A 22,471-nucleotide genomic window follows, 5' to 3' on the forward strand; every position below is an offset into this window, starting at 1 on the left:
GTCGAGCCAGATGTGGCCCGCGGGTCATAGTTTGGAGACCCCTGAGGTAGACAACTTGATGACACTCTAGGGCAGGGGTTCCCAAACTTTTTTGTACCACGCCCCCTCCCCCCGCTACACATATCAGCTTTCCATTTTGCAATACCCTATTTCCACGGTGCCGTACATACCAACTCCTACTTGTACATGTACTTGTACTCGTACAAGTATGTGCCTACTTGATACGGTGAGTGGGTAGATTTTTTTGTTCACTCTTGAATGCGGTAACGCAGAATGGAAAGATTCAATAATTGTACGTATGATGAAAATAAAACAATTATCACATGAAAAACGAATATAATTACTGATACAAATTATTTTTGACAAAAAACACGGTTTTGAGAACCTTGAACTCTTGTGTGTTTTGTAGTTTGTAACCTTCTTTGATAAAGTTTAAAACTTTATTGAAACTTTACAAAAAAAATTATGAAAACTTAGAAAGACTTTATTGCAAAGATCTGAGGAAATTATTTTTGTAATTTTTTTATTTATTTCATTTGGGTGTCACGCCCCCCCTGGACTTTCTCCACGCCCCCCCAGGGGGGTGCGCCCCCCAGTTTGGGAACGCCGGCTCTAGGGCAAAGCCCTCGAGTAAAAGAGCCACTGTCGCCCAGCACGTGGGCATGTAAGCGAAATGGCCTAGGCGAGTGAGGATCCATTGGAGGACCTTTTCTCCATCACTCACGGTAAATCCCCCACTCCCTTCTGTCGATTGGAAGTAAAGTAATTCAAACGGAAAGTAAGTTCGCATGTGTCCTTCAACTTATCGCAGGAACTTTTGCAAAAATTTGGGTTTCACGAGTTGTATGCAGTTGTCTGCCGATTATGGATCTCGTTAGGCGATCGTAAAGGATTCCATTCTGCCTTACTAATGGATAATTTTCACAGTAGCCTAATTTTTTCTACCGGTTGCAAAAACATTCTGCATTTCCGAGACTCATGGCAGCAGTGTATTAATACACGCTTACTCTCACCAAGGGGCTCCGCCATTAAGAAACCCCGTGGGCGGCTTCGCCAATTTTGTTGGTGCGAAAGATCCACAGAGAAAAAATCATTTGCCTTGACCGGGATTCGAACCCGGATCCCCCGATTTCCGGTCGAGTGCTTTAGCCAATTAAGCTACCGAGACGTCATTCTTTCCTCTGGATATTTGCGGACACTACCGGACAAGGTGTTGCTGGACTGCAGGGCATATGATGCCACAAGCAGTCCAAGTCGTGCGCACAGCGCCACAGTCGGAGAGCAGGCCCGGACATAGAACACATAGAGGTGTTCGCTCTTGACTAGTTTTGCGGGTGACTCCCGTAAAAGTTATCACCGTGGCTAGTCCCGGTATACTTTAAACATTTTGTTGGTGTTTCCACTCTACTTCCACAAATTTCACTTTTTTCCATGCTTTAAAATGAGATAAAGTATTAGTATATTCACATACTGCTACGCAGGCCATCTTAAATAGGCGTGTGGAGGGAGGTGCCAGGACACCGGCCGTTTCCCTAAGGAAGTATTTGGTTTTTAGGTGCGCATTAAGAAGTATACAATATCAGAGGGAGGTTTTTTTTTCAACCTCCGACAGCTCAGCATAAACACCCTACAAGCGACAGGTGGGTACTGCGCATGTAGGGCAATTACGCGTCCTCCGTACCACACGCCCAAGTCATTTCTGACCGTAAGTTGTCACTTTACGGTTAGTGGCAATCTCATTAACTACACTGCCTTGAGTGATTCTCCCGCCAAGTGTGCACTGCGGAGAGACAGCCAGAAAACTCGCCGAATGGATTCAGCATTGACATGTCTTGACCTTTATGCCGATAAAAGAGAATTTTTCTTTAATGCAATGTGGCTAGAGAGTAAAACATTACGTCTATTCCCATTCAAAACAAAAGAAGAGAAATGCTGACTTCTGGAAGTGATGACAACGCCCGTCACCTCAGCGCTGATGCAGCCCAACTGCTCCTTGAGCAATTTCAATAAGACATAGTAGATCAGCAAAGAACGCCTGGCAATTAGAGCAGTGGCGCCGACTCCATGGGGCCTGAGGGGGCCCGAGCCCCCTCAAAGTTTCGTTAGGGGGGGGGCGGAGCCCCCTCAATAATTCAAGATAGTAATTAAGTTATATTATGCTTGGTGAAATCACAAAAATATATTGGTATTTTTTATTTCCCATGTTTGACGGTAATTATCTTTAAAATACATTCAACAATGTGTTAAAACAAATAATTATAAGGTCGTTAGCAGGTTAACTGAAAACAAGTGGTGTGAATTATGATAGTTTTACGGTGCTGCGACACACTTTGAATATAACCTCTTCCCGGGGCAAGACCCCCGATATGGGCCCCCCCAATATTTTTTATAAGTCGGCGCCCCTGAATTAGAGAAACTAAAGGAGCCAAAAAATCAGCAGGCCTTTCAAGAAGTAATGGAGCGCAAGATAGGATTAGATCAGTCTGAAAAATCAGTTGAGAATAACTGGACTAACATAAAAAGTGGGTTTCAGGAGGCCGCTAGAGAAGTTCTAGGGAGAAGAAAATGTGTTAAGAAAAAGCCATGGATCACGGATGAAGTCCTAGACCTTATTGAAGAACGGAGAAAGTATGAAAATACGAATACTGAGGAAGGACAGGCTTGCTACAAGAGAATAAAGAACGAGATTTGCCGCAAAGCGAGGAAAGCCAGAGAAGCGTGGATGAGGAACATATGTGAGGACGTACAAAGTAACCTCGTACAAGGGAAAGTGGAAGCGGCCTATAGAATAGTGAGGAACCATTTCAAGGAACAAATCACAAAATGTAATACCATAAGGGACAAGAATGGAAACATTCTAATTGAAAACGAAGACAAAGCCGAGAGATGGAAGGAATACCTGGAGGAATTATACAACGGAAGCAAACTTGGCTCAAAAGTTATCGAAGAGGAAAGTGAAGTTGAAAAGGATGACATTGGAGCAAGCATCTTAAGATCGGAATTTGACGCTGCAATAAGAGACCTGCGTAAGAATAAGGCCCCAGGAATATATGACATTCCAGCAGAGCTAATAAAAAATGCAGGAGAAAAGGTCTTAACTCAACTGTATAAAATTATCTGCGATATGTACTCAACAGGAGATTTACCGAGTGACTTCGAGAAGAACATCATCATTCCCATACCCAAAAAGAAGAGAGCTGAGAAGTGCGTAGAATTTAGGACCATAAGTCTGACGACACATGCGTCGAAGATTCTGACAAGAATCATTTACAGGAGAATAGAACGATGAGGAGAAGAATTCCTGGATGAGGACCAAATCGAATTTAGGAAAAGCAGGGGCACAAGGGAAGCAATTTTGGCACTTAGGATGCTCATAGAGAAGAGATTGGAGAAAAACAAACCGACTTTCATGGCATTCGCCGATTTAGAGAAGGCATTTGATAACGTGGAATGGAATTCAATGCGGCGAAGAAAGAAATGAAAGAAATCGGCGTACTCTACAATGATCGTAGAATTATTCATAGTTTGTATAAAAACCAAGTAGCTGTGATCAAATGTGGACCAAACGGTGCAGAAGCAAGAATAAGAAAAGGGGTGAGACAAGGTTGTGCGCTTTCCCCCTTAATTTTTAATGTTTACATAGAGAAAGCCGTCAATGAAATCAAGGAGAAAGCTTCGGGTGTCAATATACACGGAGAAAAAATTAGCATGCTGCGATTTGCTGACGACATAGCAGTCATAGCCGAGACAGAGAAGGATTTAAAGAGGACGTTGACAAAGATGGAGAGGACAATGGCCAGATATCAGCTGAAAATCAACAAAAAGAAGACTAAGATATTAGTTTGCAGCAAAAGAGAGGAGGCTAAAACAAACATCAACCTAGGAAAGCATAAACTTGAAGAGGTGAACGAGTTTTCTTACCTAGGAAGCCGAATTACCAGCGATGGACGGAGCAAGAAAGAAATACACAGTAGAATAGCGCAGGCAAAGAGGGCTTTCTACAAAAAGTAGAATCTTCTTACAGCTGAAAATACCAGCATAGAAGTAAGGAAACAATTCATTAGATGCTACATATGGAGTATGTTTCTCTATGGAAGCGAGGCTTGGACGTTGACAGCAGCAGAGAAGTCAAGAGTGGAAGCAATCGAAATGTGGTGCTACCGAAGAATGATGAAGATAAAATGGATTGACCGTGTGAGTAACGAGGAAGTGCTAAGAAGAGTGGGAGAAAAGAGAAACCTCCTAAAAACCTTATGCAGAAGAAGGGACAACTTAGTTGGCCACATTTTGAGGAACGATGGTCTGATGAAGACAATCGTTGAAGGACTAGTGGAAGGGAAAAAGGGCAAGGGACGGCCCCGAATGAGTTATATAGGACAGGTTATAAAGGATGTAAAAGAGAAGAAATATGTAGCTATGAAAAGATTAGCGGATAGGAGAGAGAAATGGAGAGCTGCGTCAAACCAATCTTAGGATTGTTGACTAATGATGATGATAGTAGATCAGCCGCCGTGCAATGCCGAACTACTTCAAACGGACGATGAGCTTCCGGATGAAGGCATAATTCACTGGAAGTCATTGGTGGCAACATTCCATTAAGAAAGTATAGTTAAGCTTGTCCACAGGGGCGACCAATTCCTCAATTGCCGAGGCGATTATGTCGAAAGGACACCACAAGTGGGCTCAAGATTTAGCGATGAAATAATTTTTAATCTTCGTCTTCTGATCATGACCCATCGGAGGTTGAAAAAAATGGCCCTCATACATTGGTGGATTTAGGGGGGTACGGGGTACGTGCCCCCCTAAATCCACCCCCCCCCAGATGCTTATAAAATAGACAATATTTTAAATACAGTTATCATTACTTTCGTTTTATTTAGTGCATTACCGAGCCTCAATCATTTAATTTGATATTAATAACTTTCATATAAAAAAAGAGAGGATATTTTCTACAGTAATTGCTGAATTTTGTTTTTAATCTCAAATATGGGAAAACTTGTCAGATCCTTGTGCCTCCCCCCCCCCCCCAGAAAAATTCCTGGATCCACCCACGACAATATACATACCTACTACTACCAAGGCTTCTAAATTTTTATTTGAATTAGGGAGTTATGTACTTCACAGGTACATACTCAAAACCATTAAATAATTATGATGGCAGTAATCTGGAGTGAAAGTTGCGTTGCGTGACCGTCCGGTTGAATGGGGAAATTGCATTGAGGGTTGTACAGGACAAAGTTGAATTGCGCAAATTAGGCGATTATAATGCATTTCTTAGCTAGGTAAAGTAGTTTCATTACCATCACTATTAATTTCGACGATATATGCTTACCATGCATTAATTAATAACACTTCACTAAAAATAATTACTTGAATGATTATTTATTTATTTATTTGCTGGAAGTACAGATTGACCACAAAAAAGTAACTAGGCATTTTATTTAGGTATTTTTTAATCGCAGGCAAAATGGTGAGATATATTAATCTATTCGAGCAGAAAGTACCTTGTTGTATAAGAAACTAAAAAGGAAAAGATATATTTTAAATGGAGATAAAAGGAAGAATAAATACAGGAGAATAATTATATTATATATGTATGCTCATGTGTTAGGTAAATCGGTACCTATGTATCTCGGTGAAAATTTCACCCTTCATGGTAGGGAGGCATGTCAAAATACTTTACACTTCCTTTTGAAAAATGACTAAGACTGGTCTAATCAGTGATAATTAAATCATAGTGATAATCAATAAATATTAATTATTTAATCAAGTGTTCGGCTAAATACTTTTATTCGACTTGATACAGGATACTACTTCCAAAAATTATATTAAAATATTAAATTGACAACGGTAATAGTACATGCTCTGAATAGATTATGAACATATGTTTATATATGTTCAGTAATAGATTATTGGAATTTTGGGCAACAAATGAAAAACATAAAAAAATATTTTGGAGCACTTCATTTTCAACTTCCGGGTGAAGACGATTCATTTTCCACCTTCTCTCTGCCAGTTTCAAAGCAAGAATTTGTAAGACAGCTCTTAACAGATGCATGGCCGAAGAAAAGATCGTCCTATGGAAATAAAATGATAAATGCCAGGGATTTTAGATCAAATATGAAAAGGAATTACAAGAAAAAATAGTTCACAAGTAAGGGCTACATTTTTCTGTGGAAATAATTGATAAAAGCTATCACCCAACTTAAGGTGGTTTCGCTACAAATATTTCAAACTCAATCAAGAATTTCATTACGTATTTGATTTAAAAATATTTTCGAATCATGTTAATCAACCCAAAAGAGGAAAACATTTTGGAATGATATGTAGAACTAAAGCTAAAATTTATGGAATTTGTCATGAATTGAATGGAATTAACAAATTACTTCATCATATTTCATCACCGCCTTATGAGTGGATCACACCTTGTAAGTGAAGTAAGACTAAAAGATTTTTCAGTTACATCTTGAGATATGAATTAATGAAGTTTAATGTATAATAATCTAGCATTAACTCGAGGGGTGCCATTATATTTCTCTCAGCGGTAGATATCACTCCAGTAATCAGTCCGAGTGTTCCGATTTTGGAACTACCGCCCGTACAACATTTACAACTATCGATCTATCGACTATAATCGACCTAGTCGGAAATAGATTATCAGATTATCTACCATCAATACAAGATGCCCACAGGCAGAATGTCATCAGCTCGGTGTCCAGCGTTTCGTATCTCATTTGCATTCTGTGATTTACTGTTACCCGATTCGAGTTGCAGCCTTCGGAATCAATGGTCATCTGACTGTGCGGTGTTTTGTTTGCCTTTTGTGGAATCCTTCCTAATCCCTCGGAAGGGTACCAACCGCTGAACAGGTGAGTAGATTGTTTGGTATTACAATTCATATTAGGTGGAGTTTATACTATTCAAATTATTGTGGACCATTTTAACGAAATAGATTTCTTGAATTTGTGATGACTGCGTAAATATCTGGTAGACTCGGGTTTAAACTTAAATAACTAACCAGAAGTCACTATAATAGTAATTTCTCTAAAATCAAAAGCTTACTTATTATCAAACGGTATGTTTACTGAAAAAGCGAAATTCCTCAAGGCCGGAATCTACTGTAGAAATACAGTAACCTTTATCCAGGATTGGGGTTTTATATTGAGGCGAAAAAATATGGTATTACTTTTTGCGGAATGATATTATCTAAATTCGTCCTGGAAATTTTAATAGGAAGACAACAGTTTTCGTCTAATGGTGCCATGACGGAGTCTGTGAATGAGACGAATACCACTAAGAATGCGCAGTAAAATTTAGAAACGTAGTAAACTTAAGGAAAAATTTCTGGGCCACTTATAAGGGGAGAGTGGGGCAAAACCGACTGGGCGGGCCAAACCGACCCCTTTAAAATCACCCGGTAGTTGTTGCTTTCAAGCAGCAACATTATAACTAGTTGAAGTGGCCGCCATTACCGCCAGATCGAGCTTGTTTTCGTTTTCGTTGGTGCCGCCGTTTAGTTTCTGTGAAATTTTCAAGTTTTAGATAGTTTTCTTTAGGATTTTTATTATGTTTGTTTTGGATCTGGCAGTTATTATACCAAACTGAATTACCTACGGTAGGTAAGTTAATATGATAATTTAGTGTTTTTAGTTGTGTTTTTAGCCCGTATAGCCGAGGAGTTGATTATGAAAACACATTGTTTGGCCATATTTCTTATGCTCTGTGTCAAGGGCACGGCCAAGGACAATGGTCAAGGGGCAAAACCGTCACCAGAGAGTTGGGCAGGACCGACAGAGGTTGGATGCTCTTGAAGGCAAGGATGATTGTGACGAAGGAGACGGGGAGGCTTGCATATTTTGCAATGAGCTTTATTCGAGTTCCAAGAATAAAGTGGGTTGGATACAATGTTTGAACTGCAAAGGGTGGGCTCACGAGGCGTGTTCAAATTGTGATGAGGAAGACTTTCTCCTTTAAAAGTTTCATTTTTGCCAAACTCTTCGCTTTGACGTTGCTCTTAACGACAGAAACTGGTGCGGAAATTGTATTTAAAAAATATCTATAGAGTAAATTATCAAAATGGTGACATGCTTAACATGAAAATGCAATGAAAAGTCTCAGAGTTGTTTAAGTTTGTAAACAAAAATTTAGCGCGGAACACTCACATTCAAGAAATCCATTTGGTGAAAATGGTTCACAGCAGTGGCACAGCGAGGGGAGGGTTTTGGGGGATAAAACCATCCAGAGCCCAGAGAAATTTTTAATTTCAATCTTTTTTACTCAATTACTTTAATATCGCTTGTATAATAGAGAAAGGATTAATAAAATATCCATCATAAGGCCGTAAAACTCACCATTTTGAACCATTTATCTTAAATTTTTTGGAGGAGGGCCCCTGCACCTCTCGCTTACCCTGGCAGGTATGAAATACCCCCATGGCCTCCAGAATTAGTTGTGCCTGAAACCACCCCCCTAGCCTTAATTCCTAGCTGCGCCCCTGGTTCTCAGTATAATGTACAGTGCAACCTCGATAACACGACACCCCACGGTGCACCAATAAACACTCGCTATATCGAATTGTCGCTTTACCGGAGATGGAGCAAATAATAGCCAATATACCTGTTGCGAACAGTTACACAGGAACAGGAGTGGTGCGGCGACAGATAAATTTCTATCCGATAAACGTAAGCATAAATCCAGGCGAAAGGTGATGTTTTTTGGCATCACTAAATTTCCTTACTCAAACAACGACTGACTATTCAAACAATTTATAAGCGCCGCACTGAATAAAAATCATGCAAAGCATTGTTTTGTCAATCATTATGCCAATGTACAACCGACGAAGTCATTTTTCTTTGCACTTAATTAGTGCATTTACGTAATCATTCTATTATTTTGGCCATCAAATGCTTTCTATTCACGCAACTCACGGACGTGCGGGTATGCTGCCGACTGATTTCTGCCGCCCGAGGAACAAAAGGAGAATGCTAATGCAACAATATTTTCACCAAAATTAACTACTCATTTATCGAACGACAGTTTACCACATAAATTTGAGACTGAGCACTCCATTAACCCATTACCGGCCGAGTAAAGAAATACTTAAAAATATATAATTTTTTCTCTTCATTTTACCTAATAACATGCTAAATAAGGTAAATTGAAAATATGGGCCTTCAAAAAAATTTGCTTATGGTAAAACAAAAATGTTGCGTTTTCGCAACGTTGGCCGAATCCGGTATCTATGGGCAGTTATGCAACCCGCATTAATATACATTGCCGTCTCATAGGAATATGCTGTTTTTACTTTCGGATATAATCCTATACCTTTTTATGCCACGTATATAACAAATATCGTCATATTGGATAAATAAAATCCTTAGATATTATGTTTCCAATGAGATTTTGTTATTATTTTACCTAAATCCACTATAAAATAGGCATGCTTTACGGTTTGAAAGAAATAAGTCAAAGCAAAAATTTTCTCAGTAGAACATGTATTTCACATTTTTTCATTGACTTTAATTTTATCATTGCAGATTGAATCACAACGGCAACTGCTGAATTTTTTTTAACTCTATGGCCAAATTCGTCCTTTCATGCTTCGCGAATCTACGATGAATTACATGGCCTAACTTTTTATATGTTTAAGGTCGCGAATTGTATAGGGGTACGACATCTACTGACTGTTTCACTTCACTTTTAAGATGCGTCCCTGCTAGATACGATTTGAAGTCTACCAGCGAAATTTACTTCCGTTGCATAACCTGTACAATCTCCTGGCGTAAGTGCAAACGCTGTGCAGTATGTTGATAAGCTAGGACCTTTTTTCCCCTGAATTCGAGTGCGATAATTTGCATTATCAAGTAGGTCCACTCCTCCCATGTATTTACTATACTCCCCAATAACACGAAAAGTATTTTCTTTTATTAACATAGAATAGTATGTGAAATAGTATATTCTTTTTTCTGCAGAAACTTTTCCCTGTGCCCAATGGAAGCGAAAAACGTGTATTGCTGTCCACAGGGGCAATCTAGTTATCATACCATCGAAAAATACTAAGACCGTCGGCTTTATCAAATGTTTGTTTTCATGTTCCTCTCGGTTTCACATCGATGGTTTTATTATACTCTATCAGGCACTCCTCCGTTATATTTTCATGGATGGCTCCAGTGACAAATAATCCTATTTCTTTCAAAACAATAAATAGTCTTCAAGATGAAAAGAAGTTATCGAAAAACATACGATGATACGAGGGATCAGGGATAACCTTGAGAAATTCCAGAATAACACTTGCTTCAAAGCCTAAATTTCGATGGAAGTAATTTTCTATCGCCTTGTTGAACCCTAAAACCGTCTGAATAACATATGCACCAAAGTTAAAAGCAAAATCTAAAAGGCTTATTTTAAAAGAACATTTATGCACGGTAGTGACCAAAGTAAGGTACCATTTGCTCATTATTTCAAAATTTATACGCAAATATTTCGAATTGTAATAATTTTTAATTCAAGTCGTCAAATTGAGGTCATAATTTACAAATCTGTCATTTTTGTCCAGGAAGGAATTGTCTAAAAAGTGTTGATAATTTTTATTAATCTAAATATGTTTTGGTTCAATCATTTCCGAACCAAATCTACGCCTTATCGTCTTCTTTCACCCATTATCTTGTTGTGGAATTCGGTGATATCGCTGAATCGTGAAGTAAGGAAGGACTAATTCGGATTGAATCTACAAAGTTTTTTGTTCCATTGCACCCGAAATGCTATCATGTAATTCATAAATAGTCATTATTTGTTTTAATTCAATATGTTGTGATAAAAATGTCAATTAAAAACTGGAAAACACGTTATCTTCTGTAAAAATATTCACTTTGACTCATTTCTTTCAAGCCGTAATGCATCTCTAATTTATATTGGATTTAGGCAAAATAATGGAGCATCTCATTGGAAATATAATATATAAGAATTTTAATTATCAAATATGACGATATCTGTCAAATACGAGGCATGAAAAGGCGTAGGATTATATCTGACAGTAAAGACGGCATGATCCTACGAGACGAAATTATGTGGTAATGCGGGTTGCATAACTACCTATAGATACCGGATTCGGCCAACGTTGCGAAAACGCAACATTATTTTCCGGATCTGATTTTCACTTAATGTTAACTACCTGACGAAATATAAGCTTTAATATCTATTAATTGAAATTTCTATGTCCACATGGAAGAATAAAAAACTTAATAAAGGGAATAGTTACTCTTAGGAAAAATTATTTATCTTGCTTAACAGGAGACTCGAAAATTGACACTTTTTGAGTATTTTTTTAAATATCGAAATACTTATTAAATGTCATTATAATCTCACTAAAAATCAGTTTAAACTTATTGCTATCGAAAAAAGCGAATTCTACATGAATAAAATTCAATTGAAACATTTTTTTTGCATTTCTCAATAATGTTGCGTTTTCGCAACGTTGGCCGTAAATGGGTTAACTTCATTTCTAACAGAACGCTAGCAATTACAGAGATTAAGGAGTCTTGATGTAAGTGTTTCCGGTGGTGAAACCCTCGCTATGGCGAGAGCCAACACCAAAAGGGCCTCGTGAAAACGAATTTTTTTACATGCTTATTATAGGGTCAATGAACGGGGCATCGGCTATCTCTCGTAATATCGGGAGTCTCGCTATATCCCGTACTCGCTTTAACGAGGTTCCACTGTATGTGAAATCTGGCCGATAGGAATTTTAATAATCTAATCACCTGGGTGCTGATGAAGCAAGTGAAGGAAGTTCATCAGTGGTTGAAACCCTTCTGAGGGTTCTGGAGGCTGCTGATATTGGAAGTGGCATATTATATCATCAACCTGGTGCCGTTACTTTCACTAACTCCTGACAAACATATTCAAAACCTAATATTCAACAAGAGGGGTATTCCCTGTACTGCGTTTGCTACCAGTGCTTTTGTTACCTTGAAGTCATCTGTGATGCCTGCAATGGTATAGTTGGCTTTTAGTGGAGGGATGAGGAAGGGAGCCACCTCGGATCTTTGGTTTACCACCTGAGAAGAGGAAATGTATCAGAAATGCTCGTTGAAACTCAAAATACACCAAATGGATATTATATGGCCTATGGCGATGGCATAACCACAGAGTAGGGATATATATGAGTGGATTGGAAGCCAAGGGGTACAAGTGATTTCTCTTTTTTTATGCAGAGTGAGGTACAGAAATTAGGTATAGAACACAAACGAGATCAATTAGATGTTTAGATGTACATTTGATTTTCCACTCGATGTCAGCACAGAACAGAGACTCACTAGTTTCCCTTGGCAACCAGGTTTTTGTGTACCTAATCTGACAATTAACTTTACCTAACTCTGTTGAGAAAAAAATCACTTGTACCCCTTGGCATCCAACCCACTCATATCTACTCTGTGGCATAACTATGGAGGGGGATAGAATCCCCCCCAAAACCTCAGAGAAATAAAAAAATATTTAAAACCACTGTCTAGTTTTGGCATATAATAACTACATCTGCTTGAAGTTAAATTTTAAGTGCCATAATGATGTCAAATGTATTTCCAGGCATGCCATTTTTCACAAAATTTCCCAGATCCCCTGTTGCCTGAAGAGAGGAGTCACCCCCCCAGGTCCCCTTGTTTCCCCCAAAGCATATTCCTAGTTACACCACTGGTCTATGCAATTAATGCAATCGGGACTATGCATGAAAATTGCTTAACTTTCAGTAGTTTATTGCTGTTGGAAAGAGTGGAGAATTGATCTTGACTATTTGTCATCAGAAATGCCCATTCAAGCTGTGACCATTTCACTGCTAAAAGCATGTTAAGATTGAATAATTTTTTTTTCTTTGCAAAGAAATGAATGAGTCCTTCAAACTGCATAGCTTTTTCTGTGGAAGTTAAAAAATGGCATGCATAGATGTTACTGCTGCCAAGTTACTCATAAGCAGCCTTAAAAGACTCTGTGAATGGAATTATATCATGTGTGATATGACTCCATAATTCTTTGCACCGCAAAAGGCTTATTCCAATCATCACAACCTTTCTCATTCCACCAGAGAAGGTTATCTGAATCCCTGGCACATAGCCAGGAATTTTCTTCAGGGAAACCTCGGTGATGTGCAGGTCACCTACACTAACATTTAGTTGTCAGTTAGCATTGCATCAGAAAACCATACATTTCATTAAATTAGCTATATACTTAGTGTGCATATTCTTGAAAGCTAATTGGTTATTGGCAAACATTATGAAATAAGGCTACATATATAAAAAAATATGTAGTGTCAGAGGACAGGTGCCCCTGGTCTAGTGGTCTTCTCACCACAGGGGAAAGGGATCACAATTCTCTCTGCACCTAGACGGAGAAAAAGGTGTGGTGCCCCACTGAGCCCATGTTCAAGCTTAAGAAATGCATACCTGAGAGGGTCCTAGATGAGTGAGAGTTACGTGCTGGAAATGCCAATAAGTTCAGTAGCATTCCTAAGGGAAATATCATTATCTGAGTTAGGGCCTCATCGTAGAAGGTTTAAAGCTACATATGTACTAAATTCCGTGCATCTCAGCACATTAACCCTTAGAGTGCGGGAACATTTTTACACGTTTTCCACGCTGACTGCGGCATTTGCCGAAAATTTTTCTTGCCACCTGGGTATGTTGCACTTGGACACTTTCCCTCACCATAACGATCACTAAGGGGCTTAACTCTAGTAGACCAGCCCTCGTGGCAGGGGGTGCCTCCTACACAGGGGGTCTCTTCTGCACCGGCTGGCCGCTAAAATTGTGATCTCCCACACCCCAATGGTCAATGTGATAAAGCCATTGACCTTGGGAGAAAGTGCATACCTACCTTCAGAACAAGTTCCTGAAGTTCAACCAAACCATGCATGGTGGCAACAAAGGAGAGGACTGAAATAACGGTGGCGTGAACCCAAGCAGACACACGAGGAGACTGGATTGGTAAATCTGGCATCGCTATGATGGAATTCTATAAAAATTAGATGATACATGTATTGAAATTAAATGAATCTGCTCTTTTCCACAATAATTTAATTCTTATGACATGTTTCGGCTCATGGAAACATCCTCTGGCTCAAGACACTGCAGTACATAAGAACATGACATTTATATCTTTGAGGAAGGGATGGGAGAGGATTCAAGAAGTTTAAGGAAGGGGTAGGAAACACGTGCATAGTGGGGAGACAGTGAGTAACATTCAACATAAGAGTTACGGGGAAAGCCATATAAAATGCCAGAATCAGTTAAATTAGAAGATATTTTGATGTTATGTATGAAAATTTTACCATAAAATTTATTCAGATCAGCTAGAAGAAAGTAAAAGGGGTTTATCATCATCAAAAGTCAATAATTCCCGAATTTGCATCCCTCCACTCCAGTGTCCTATCTGCTAGCCTTTTCATATTGACGTACATATGTATTTATTTCTCAATAACTTGTCCTATGTAACTCATTGGAGGCTGTCTCTTGCCCTTCCTTCCATCCACCTTTCTTTCTACAGCTGTTTTCATGGGAACATCATGCCTCACGATGTGGCCAATCAAATTGCCTCTTCTTATGTAGACTAATGATATTCCCTTTCCATGCAAAGGATGTATTGCCATCACGAAAGGCTAGGTTAGGCAAAGGAGGATTTTGAGAGTCAAGTTGCTTGCTGGAGTATAACAACCTAAATGGCTCTAAATAATTTGAGATAAGGAAAATTTCTGGCTTAGGACTGCTTGAATCAATCCCAGCCCCTATTCCATGAAAAGTAAGTCAGTTTCAAGTCCTCTTTTAAAATTATATCTTTGATGCTTGAAGTTCAGCCCAAGGGCGTACCCAGGATCAAAACTGGGGGTGGGGGCCTGCCCCTTGCTGGGTACGCCCATGGTTCAGCCTTAAATCTCTACTGTCACACAATTTGAGCATCACTTCAACATAACTTTCAGTGGTGTCCGAGGGTTCAAGTGCTAAGCTTAAATTGACCCCTTGAAATTATTTTCAGGCTTCAGGATCATTTTATTTATGTATACCCTTCCTTTCTCACCTCCATAATTACGTATCACACTAGTGGTACAACAATCAACAACCTGTATGACAATGAACTATTATGTATTTCTTAATGTCAATAGGGAAGTGCTTGGCAAATCAACTCACAGATAATATATGCTGGTGGGCATTTTGTCAAAGTTACATCTGTTTACCTTTAACTTGGCGATTTAACTAAATACCTTACATCAATATATTTTTAGATATCGCCAGAAATATTTATGAAAGTAGTCTACAGGTTACAGTAGGTTTCCATGGAGTACTTAAGAAGCATTCTGGGAGCCTCCCTTTCCTTCAAGCACTTCCCTCTTCAATTCACTGTAAGGCCTGCTCCCTTTCAATCTATCTAAAAATCCTATTCTCTTCCTTCCTCTCCCTCAATTATCAAACATACTGCCCTCGAACACTGTCTTCAACATCTCCTCCCTGCTAAGTAACCCTCTCTATCCATACCTTCAGTCTCCTCCTTATCTCATCTAAAAGCTGCCAACAAGGAAGAACAATAATATTAAACACATCTGGTGGATGAATAAAATGTAACTTTAGGGAGAAGCAAATGATCATTTTTCTTTGAATCTAATAGGTATCTTTTCTATTTTTTACTGTGTACATAAGGACACAGAATATGGATATAAAAAATAAAGTATGGGCAATGACTGGTGGAAATTAGTTAATGCAGAATATTGGATGTACCAATATCAAAATAATAATTAATGAAGGCCATTTAAGGGTCAATTATTGACATTAAAAACCTCACCTGGATATTTATCATGAGCTCAGCTATCTCTCTTGCTACGAGAGGGTACTGGATTTCAATCACAATCAGACATATGACAGTGTATAAAGCCTCCAGGTTGACCTATTCACAGAAGTAAGTGGAGAAATTTGAAAAGTTCAACTGCCACAAATTCTATGAATCAATGAATGGTTGGTTACACTTTTTTGTGTGTTCCAATTACAATTCCATTCCTTACGTGTTTCATTCCTTTCAAGAGTTTCATTTTCATCACTCAGTTTCCAAAAGGTATTGATGATTTTCATTAAGGCATTAAGAATATTGCCTAAAATAATATATATGTATCAAGTTATCTCAGTGGCGATTGGTTGCATAATAATAATCTATTTAATGTATTAGTGTTGGTAAATTATACTCAAGGAAAGTTTTCTCAGAGAGTTTTATTTGAATCATTTGGTACCAATACTTGTTGGCATCCATTTTTATTCCAAGCTCAAGAACTGCTAGAAAGAAGAACCAAACCAACCCTTAAAGATCCACAAATATCATTAAAAGTACTGATAAAGAAGTTGTTGACACAATTGATGGGCTATCATGAAAAAAAGCTACATAATGATTTTGGTACTTCGGCATTCATTGGGGCACATCTACCACAAGAATCTGCCCTCGTGAAAATAAAGTGTGCATAAACCCATGCAGAAAGTGCTCTGAGATGTGTGCAAGAAATGTGAATAAAGTGTGCATAGTGGTCTAAAAGTGTGACCAAAACGTGATTTGGGAATTCGGGAATATAAAAGAATGCGTGAAAAGTTTGATAAAAGCATACTGTAATTGTGCATAGTGCTCCAAAAGTTTGCAAAGATTGTGAGGAAAACGTGAAAATAATATGAGATAAGTGAAAAAAAAACAAATGTTCTGCAAATGGTGGACCACAAATATGAGAACGATTATTTGTGGTCCAATATTTGTAGAAATCAACCAAACAGAAATATTCATTCAGGAAAATAAACTAAATGCAAAAACTAGGTCTTTGAAGAAACTCCAAGACCGAAGTTGGGGTAAATAATATTTTTTTTTTTAATTTTGTCTTCCGGGGATCGGGTTGGTGTGGTGGCTAGAGTGTTGGCTTCCCTTCCGGTGGGCCTGGGTTCAAATCCTGGCAGCGGTAGAAAATTTTCAGAGACTGCCCGATCCCTGCTTGAATGTTGTGTGGAGGATATTTCAAGTGCAACACTCCATCCGTCGGATGGGACGTTAAGCCGTGGTCCCCTTGGCGCTTTTCGTTAAGAGCAGGCTAATGCCAATGCCGGAAAAGATCTCCAGAGTTATTTTCTTGAATTACAACAACTAGATAATTCATTGTTTTTCAATCACATACCAGTGTCAGAACAGCCAATTTCGACTCCAGAGAAAATCAGATGACTTACCAGGGCATTGGAGTGGGTTAGGAAATTTTTGTAAAGAGTATCATATACATCTCCTCGATGGATTTGAAAGTATTCCAAGTCATCTTCATATCCTTTAAGGCGGGAAAATGGAGTATCACCTTTGAATATTCTGAAAGTAATAATATTCCCTATTGAAAATGCACTATTGATCACTGCAGGGAATAGGGTAGTTTCCTTAATCAAAGAAAACGAAAGGCACTGATTGCGATTTGTAACCCACCATTTGTGTACAAATTATTTGGTTTTAGAAATCACAGTTTAGACGAATATTAATGGTCAATTTTAACCTCATTTGAAAAAGACCAGATCGGCACCCATGTGATGCCACTCCGCGTGACGTCACAGGGACCTAAATGCTGTACGAGTAGTCAGGAGTTTTACATCGTTTGAGATTACCAATGCATGCATGAGGTATAGAGCTCAGGGAGGCATCTCTTAATAATCACCTATTACAATTGCTTAAGGTTGGAAAGTTTCCTCCGTTTGATAGGGTATTAATAATCCTTATTTAAGACAAGCACTACCTGCTAGCAGGGTACTCTATGCTACTGCCATGCTCGGCACCAAGCAGCCTGCATCGTATCAGCGCTCATAACCTTGCACCAAGATGGCCTCACACGGCAGCAGCCAGAACCAGAATGATGTCACAGGGGTTTTTCCCAGCATTCATACTTACCCGTCGTGTTTTCGCGGGCATGAAAATTTTCACTTTTCATTTAATCGCGAAAAATAGAAATCGTCATTTAAAAATCTAAAAGCATGAAATACACACTCCAGAAGTAATAATCTTTCAATTTAGGCAATAAGAAAATATGTATGTATAAGGAAACCACCCTATTGAATTTCCCTGCAGTTCCCCATGGGAATTCTTTGTTAGCCATAGGGGTCCATTATTCCCTGTAGGAAATTGTTTGCAGGAAATACTTCCTGAGGGAAAAAAAGCTTAATCACAATGCAACTAGTAGTTATAGCCTAGGCTAAGTCTATAGAGAGACAACTATGTCAATGCATATGACAAATTACATGACATATTTCCACTGGACCTGGAATTGAACCGCTAACCTTTGGCTTTCTGGGCCAATGCTGGGCCACCATTACACTATCCAGATTCTTGAGTTTTCATGGTAATTGTGCCAAGACTTGTGGTACTAGAAGAAAGAATTCAATACGTCTGCTTGAAAAGGCAGGTTTAGTTACCAAGGACAACATCAACATGTGCCTTGGTACAATTGAAATGGGAATTGGAGGAAATTGGCAAATTGTATTGTTTAGAGTCTATGAAGTTAATGGGTGCTTGTGTTGAATTAAATGAAAGCACCCATGGCCGTGGTTTCGGGATGCCATGCAGTAGCTGTTAGGTCTGTCTCTCACCAAATCAGGGATGCCACTCTCTTTTGCTAAGGGTGCCAAATCCTTGGACCTGTTATCCTACAGCACCAAGAGTCCTCCACTAGGCTCCCTCTGGAATAGGCTCCTTTCGGCAGTAGTGCACATTAGATAAACGCTACGTGTTCTGCGGCTATAAAGTGGTCTGCACAGTGGCCCAGAAAGACAGCCCAGTGAGAAATGGGTGGTGGAATCCACGTGGAACCCACGTGGAATCCACGTTGAGTGGTGGATATTTGGTGGTGGTGGATATTGAGTGGTTGGACCCACGTGGAATCCACGTTGATTTCAAGTGGATTTGTGGTGATTATCATAAAATGTTAAACAGAATTTCTAATTTGTGGAACTTAACTCTCTGGTGACATTGCGTCATTTATCATCCTGAAACCACGCTAGTTATGTGAAAATGTATCGCACATTCTATTTTTATATAATTCGTCGAAAGGCAGCCATGAGAGCACATGAAAAATCGTAGACACATATATAGAAGGTTTAGATATAGAGTGGTTGAGGTTTTAATGGTTTTAGGACAGCACCAACTGCTGTTTTAATTTTTCCACCAAATTTCCACGTGGGTTCCACGTTGATTCCACGACCAAAAACACGTGGTATCCACGTTAATTCTCCACGTGGGTTCCACGTGGATTCCACCACCCATTTCTCACTGGGAGAGGCCTGTGGTTTGATTCCTTTAGACCCAGAGGAATTTTTTCCTAGGATAATTTATGCCAATTCACCACCTTTTGCTAGCAGACATGAAATATTGCGCACTGGCTAGCCACCCTGCGTTGCTTGGAAAATATAGTACCCAGAGAAGTAGCTAACTTGGAGCTAGGAATTCATGGTTACATGGCGGGATTTTTAGGTAAAGGCATAGGCGGATCTAGGGGGGGGGGGGCACAGGGGCACGTGCCCCCCCAGACCCTCAAGAAATATGCAAGACTTTTAATACGGTCCCATTATTATTACCTTCGTTTTGTATTACGAGGTATCATTGCGCCCCCCAGAACAAAACAGCCTTGCTTGTGCCCCCCAGTATGAAATCCTGGATCCGCCCCTGGGTAAAGGAACAAATCAGGTTTGATGATGGTATTCATATGTAATAGCAAACAATGGAAGAAAACCATTTCTGTATACCATGCATGAGATCAGCTTATACCCTGCTCTACAACATTGATGGTTGTGTGTCTGCATTTGTGTAAACCAAAAGTGTTGTGTGAACGAATACTCCAAAAAGGTTTGCCCCTATAGGAGTAAAAGTTAAGTGTAGAATCTTTTGAGTTATGTTTTCCCTTTTAGCTTGTCCAGAGGTGTGCCTACCCAACAGGAGGTGCCTACCCAACAACAGAAATCGTATGACGTGACGTATCAAAAAATAATGAGAAAACAATGCAGAGGACTGGTCAGATACGACCAGAAGTAGCACTATGGGCTTTGGGAGCATGAGTTGCACCTACGCAGTGGCGGCTGGTGGTAATTTATCTAGGGTGTGCATTAGAGCAGATATAGGATGATTTAATTATATTATGTATGTTAATCCTAATCCATGAGCATCATATTTTGTCGTAATAGAATACATAGCAAGCAAAACATATCACTTGTACATTCTACCTTTAAAATTGCATGAACAGAAATAATATTAGCATGCATGAAAATAATTATTCTAAACACACCTTTACAAGTGATGGTAGATGAAATTCATTCTCCTTTCCTTACACCCTATGAGGAAGTAGTGTAGAAAATGGCCATACAGATGACTGTTGCAGACGGACTAGGATCCTGGGCGCAGGTAGTGTAGGTGGCGGCTACACCACTACACTACCTGTGAGTCAGTCACCAAAAATATGCGCGTGTGCACTCGCATCATTTTGAGTCTGCTCCCATCACCCATTTGAACAGCACATACCCCCCTGCTTACTTCATCCCGCCCGAGCACCCTCAAGCGTTCGCATAGACCGAATATGCGACCTGCGCGATGCCACGGGATTGCACACTTGTAGAGCGGTGAATTCGAAAAGGAGATAGCTGTAGCGTTCAGAGGCGCATGTTTCTTACATATGCAGACAGGATTTTTATCCTTCTCGTTACAAAGGAATAGTTTTCTTTTATAATTCATTCATCTTTGGGTGTGCTCTTGCCAACATGCGTATACGCACGCGCCGCCACTGCACCTACGTACAAACTATGATTGAAAACTCTGCTGCTGTATGGAAATACATAGCAGACAGACAAAGAGACATTCTGTTTTATACAGATTTTTAGATGCACTCATTTTATGGGTTGAGAATGGTGTATCAGTGGGTTGAGCATGGGGCTGCTGATTGGAGGATCCTGGGGTCGAATCCTCAATAGAGCTTGGAGGGGGGGCACCTGCCTAAAAAATCCACTAACACCCCAAAATCCACCTATGAGTACAATATATGAGTATATATACCTTGGAGAGAGTATATGAAATCTCAGAGAATGGCGATCCAACAGATTCTGGAATAGCTTGAGACTCCTGAGGTTAACTCCATAATCTCCTTGACGTGCTGCTTGTAATATCAAAGACAGCAACTTTTCTGGCAAGCAGTTTTTGAGACTGCGGTATCCTACTGGGATCCTTGTGGTCTAAAAGCATAAAATATTACTCAAAGTAATTATGATCAATTTTAAGTTTAAAAATAAAATGATTGATCAATATCGATGGAATGCATTAACTTTGTTCAGAAAACAAATCTCACCGTGACAATCAGATCCAATAACTGATACTGAATCTTTTTAGAAATACTACTGCTAACAGTATGATGCAACACAGCAATTATAACTTGGCTCATGTTATCCCACTTTTGCTCTCCCTTATCTTTTGAAATTTTACTTTCTTTCTTGTATTCGAAAAATGAATCTGTGAAAATAAATTGTTAACCAGAGATACATCAATAAAAATCACTCGAGGTTTTTGAATAACACTTGGAAACAGTGGTGTCAAAAGGTCAATATCACCTACTTTAGGAGGCTAATTTTTTAAATTTTGGAATCCTTCATATGGCTCCATGAGTGATATTGCGCTTGAAGCCATGCACAAAAAAACATTACATACTGCATAAGAATGACATTGGTGGTGATATAGGTTTCCTGGAATAATATTGTACACGCTATATATATAGTGTGTGCTTTATTTTACTGATTAAAAGACATTGTCCTCAATTGGTCTTCAGTACAATGGTTTCAAGTAGCATTCAATTAAAAGCTTAAAAATGAATACAGGGCTCATTTCCATCATGAAATGTAGGTAGTTGATGTTTTTAATTTATGTGAGGGAAAAAGCTCTCTCATCTCTCAGTAAAACATATTGATCATGACATTATGTACTGGATTTCAAAAAATACCCAATTATGATAGTAGAGAATCAAAAACATTTTGGACTTTCATGAAATGCCATCTAAATTTTCAGCATTCCATCACACATAGAGTAAATTTAAGATGTGAGTAGAGGCACTCGGTCTGTGGTACCACAAGTGGCTCAATAAGAGCTAATGCTTATGCAAGTAAACATTAAAGCTCATACAGAGGAAAAGATGCTTGAGCCTGACAGCTACTAAATAGTAAGGACTGCAGCATCTAATTCTTCAACTGAATTATCTGAAAGATCGAATCACCAGTCTGAGAGATCCATCTTGTGAAAATTAATGGTTAACCAAAGCAACGTCAATAAAAAAAGTCACTTAAGAGGTTTTTGAATATCACTATGAGAAAACAGTGGTATCTATAGAGGGTCAATATCATCTAATGAAGTGGCTCTTTTTTTAAAATTTTGAATGCTTCAAATGGCTCCATGAGTGACCAATCTAGAATTAAAA

The 22,471-nt window shown here is 39.0% G+C and overlaps 1 protein-coding gene across 5 annotated transcripts in view; it reads right to left on the reverse strand.

Annotated features, from left to right (window-relative positions):
- Window positions 1-5,773: 5,773 nt before the first annotated feature.
- Window positions 5,774-22,471, reverse strand: part of LOC124164235 — a 40,370-nt gene continuing 23,672 nt past the window's right edge. For 3 of the 5 annotated variants that reach the window (XM_046541473.1, XM_046541472.1, XM_046541471.1), the window contains exons 12-18: window positions 21,356-21,516; window positions 21,067-21,242; window positions 17,226-17,355; window positions 15,820-15,921; window positions 13,864-14,001; window positions 11,967-12,056; window positions 5,774-6,077 (exon numbers count right to left, since the gene is read on the reverse strand). In XM_046541473.1, the coding sequence (XP_046397429.1) occupies window positions 5,970-6,077; window positions 11,967-12,056; window positions 13,864-14,001; window positions 15,820-15,921; window positions 17,226-17,355; window positions 21,067-21,242; window positions 21,356-21,516 (905 nt within the window). In that variant the 3' untranslated portion in view covers window positions 5,774-5,969. The remainder of the gene's footprint in view (window positions 6,078-11,966; window positions 12,057-13,863; window positions 14,002-15,819; window positions 15,922-17,225; window positions 17,356-21,066; window positions 21,243-21,355; window positions 21,517-22,471) is intronic. The other 2 variants (XM_046541474.1, XM_046541475.1) reach the window with 2 other exon arrangements.

This window comes from Ischnura elegans, chromosome 8 (assembly GCF_921293095.1).
Source record: "Ischnura elegans chromosome 8, ioIscEleg1.1, whole genome shotgun sequence".
NCBI lineage: Eukaryota > Metazoa > Arthropoda > Insecta > Odonata > Coenagrionidae > Ischnura > Ischnura elegans.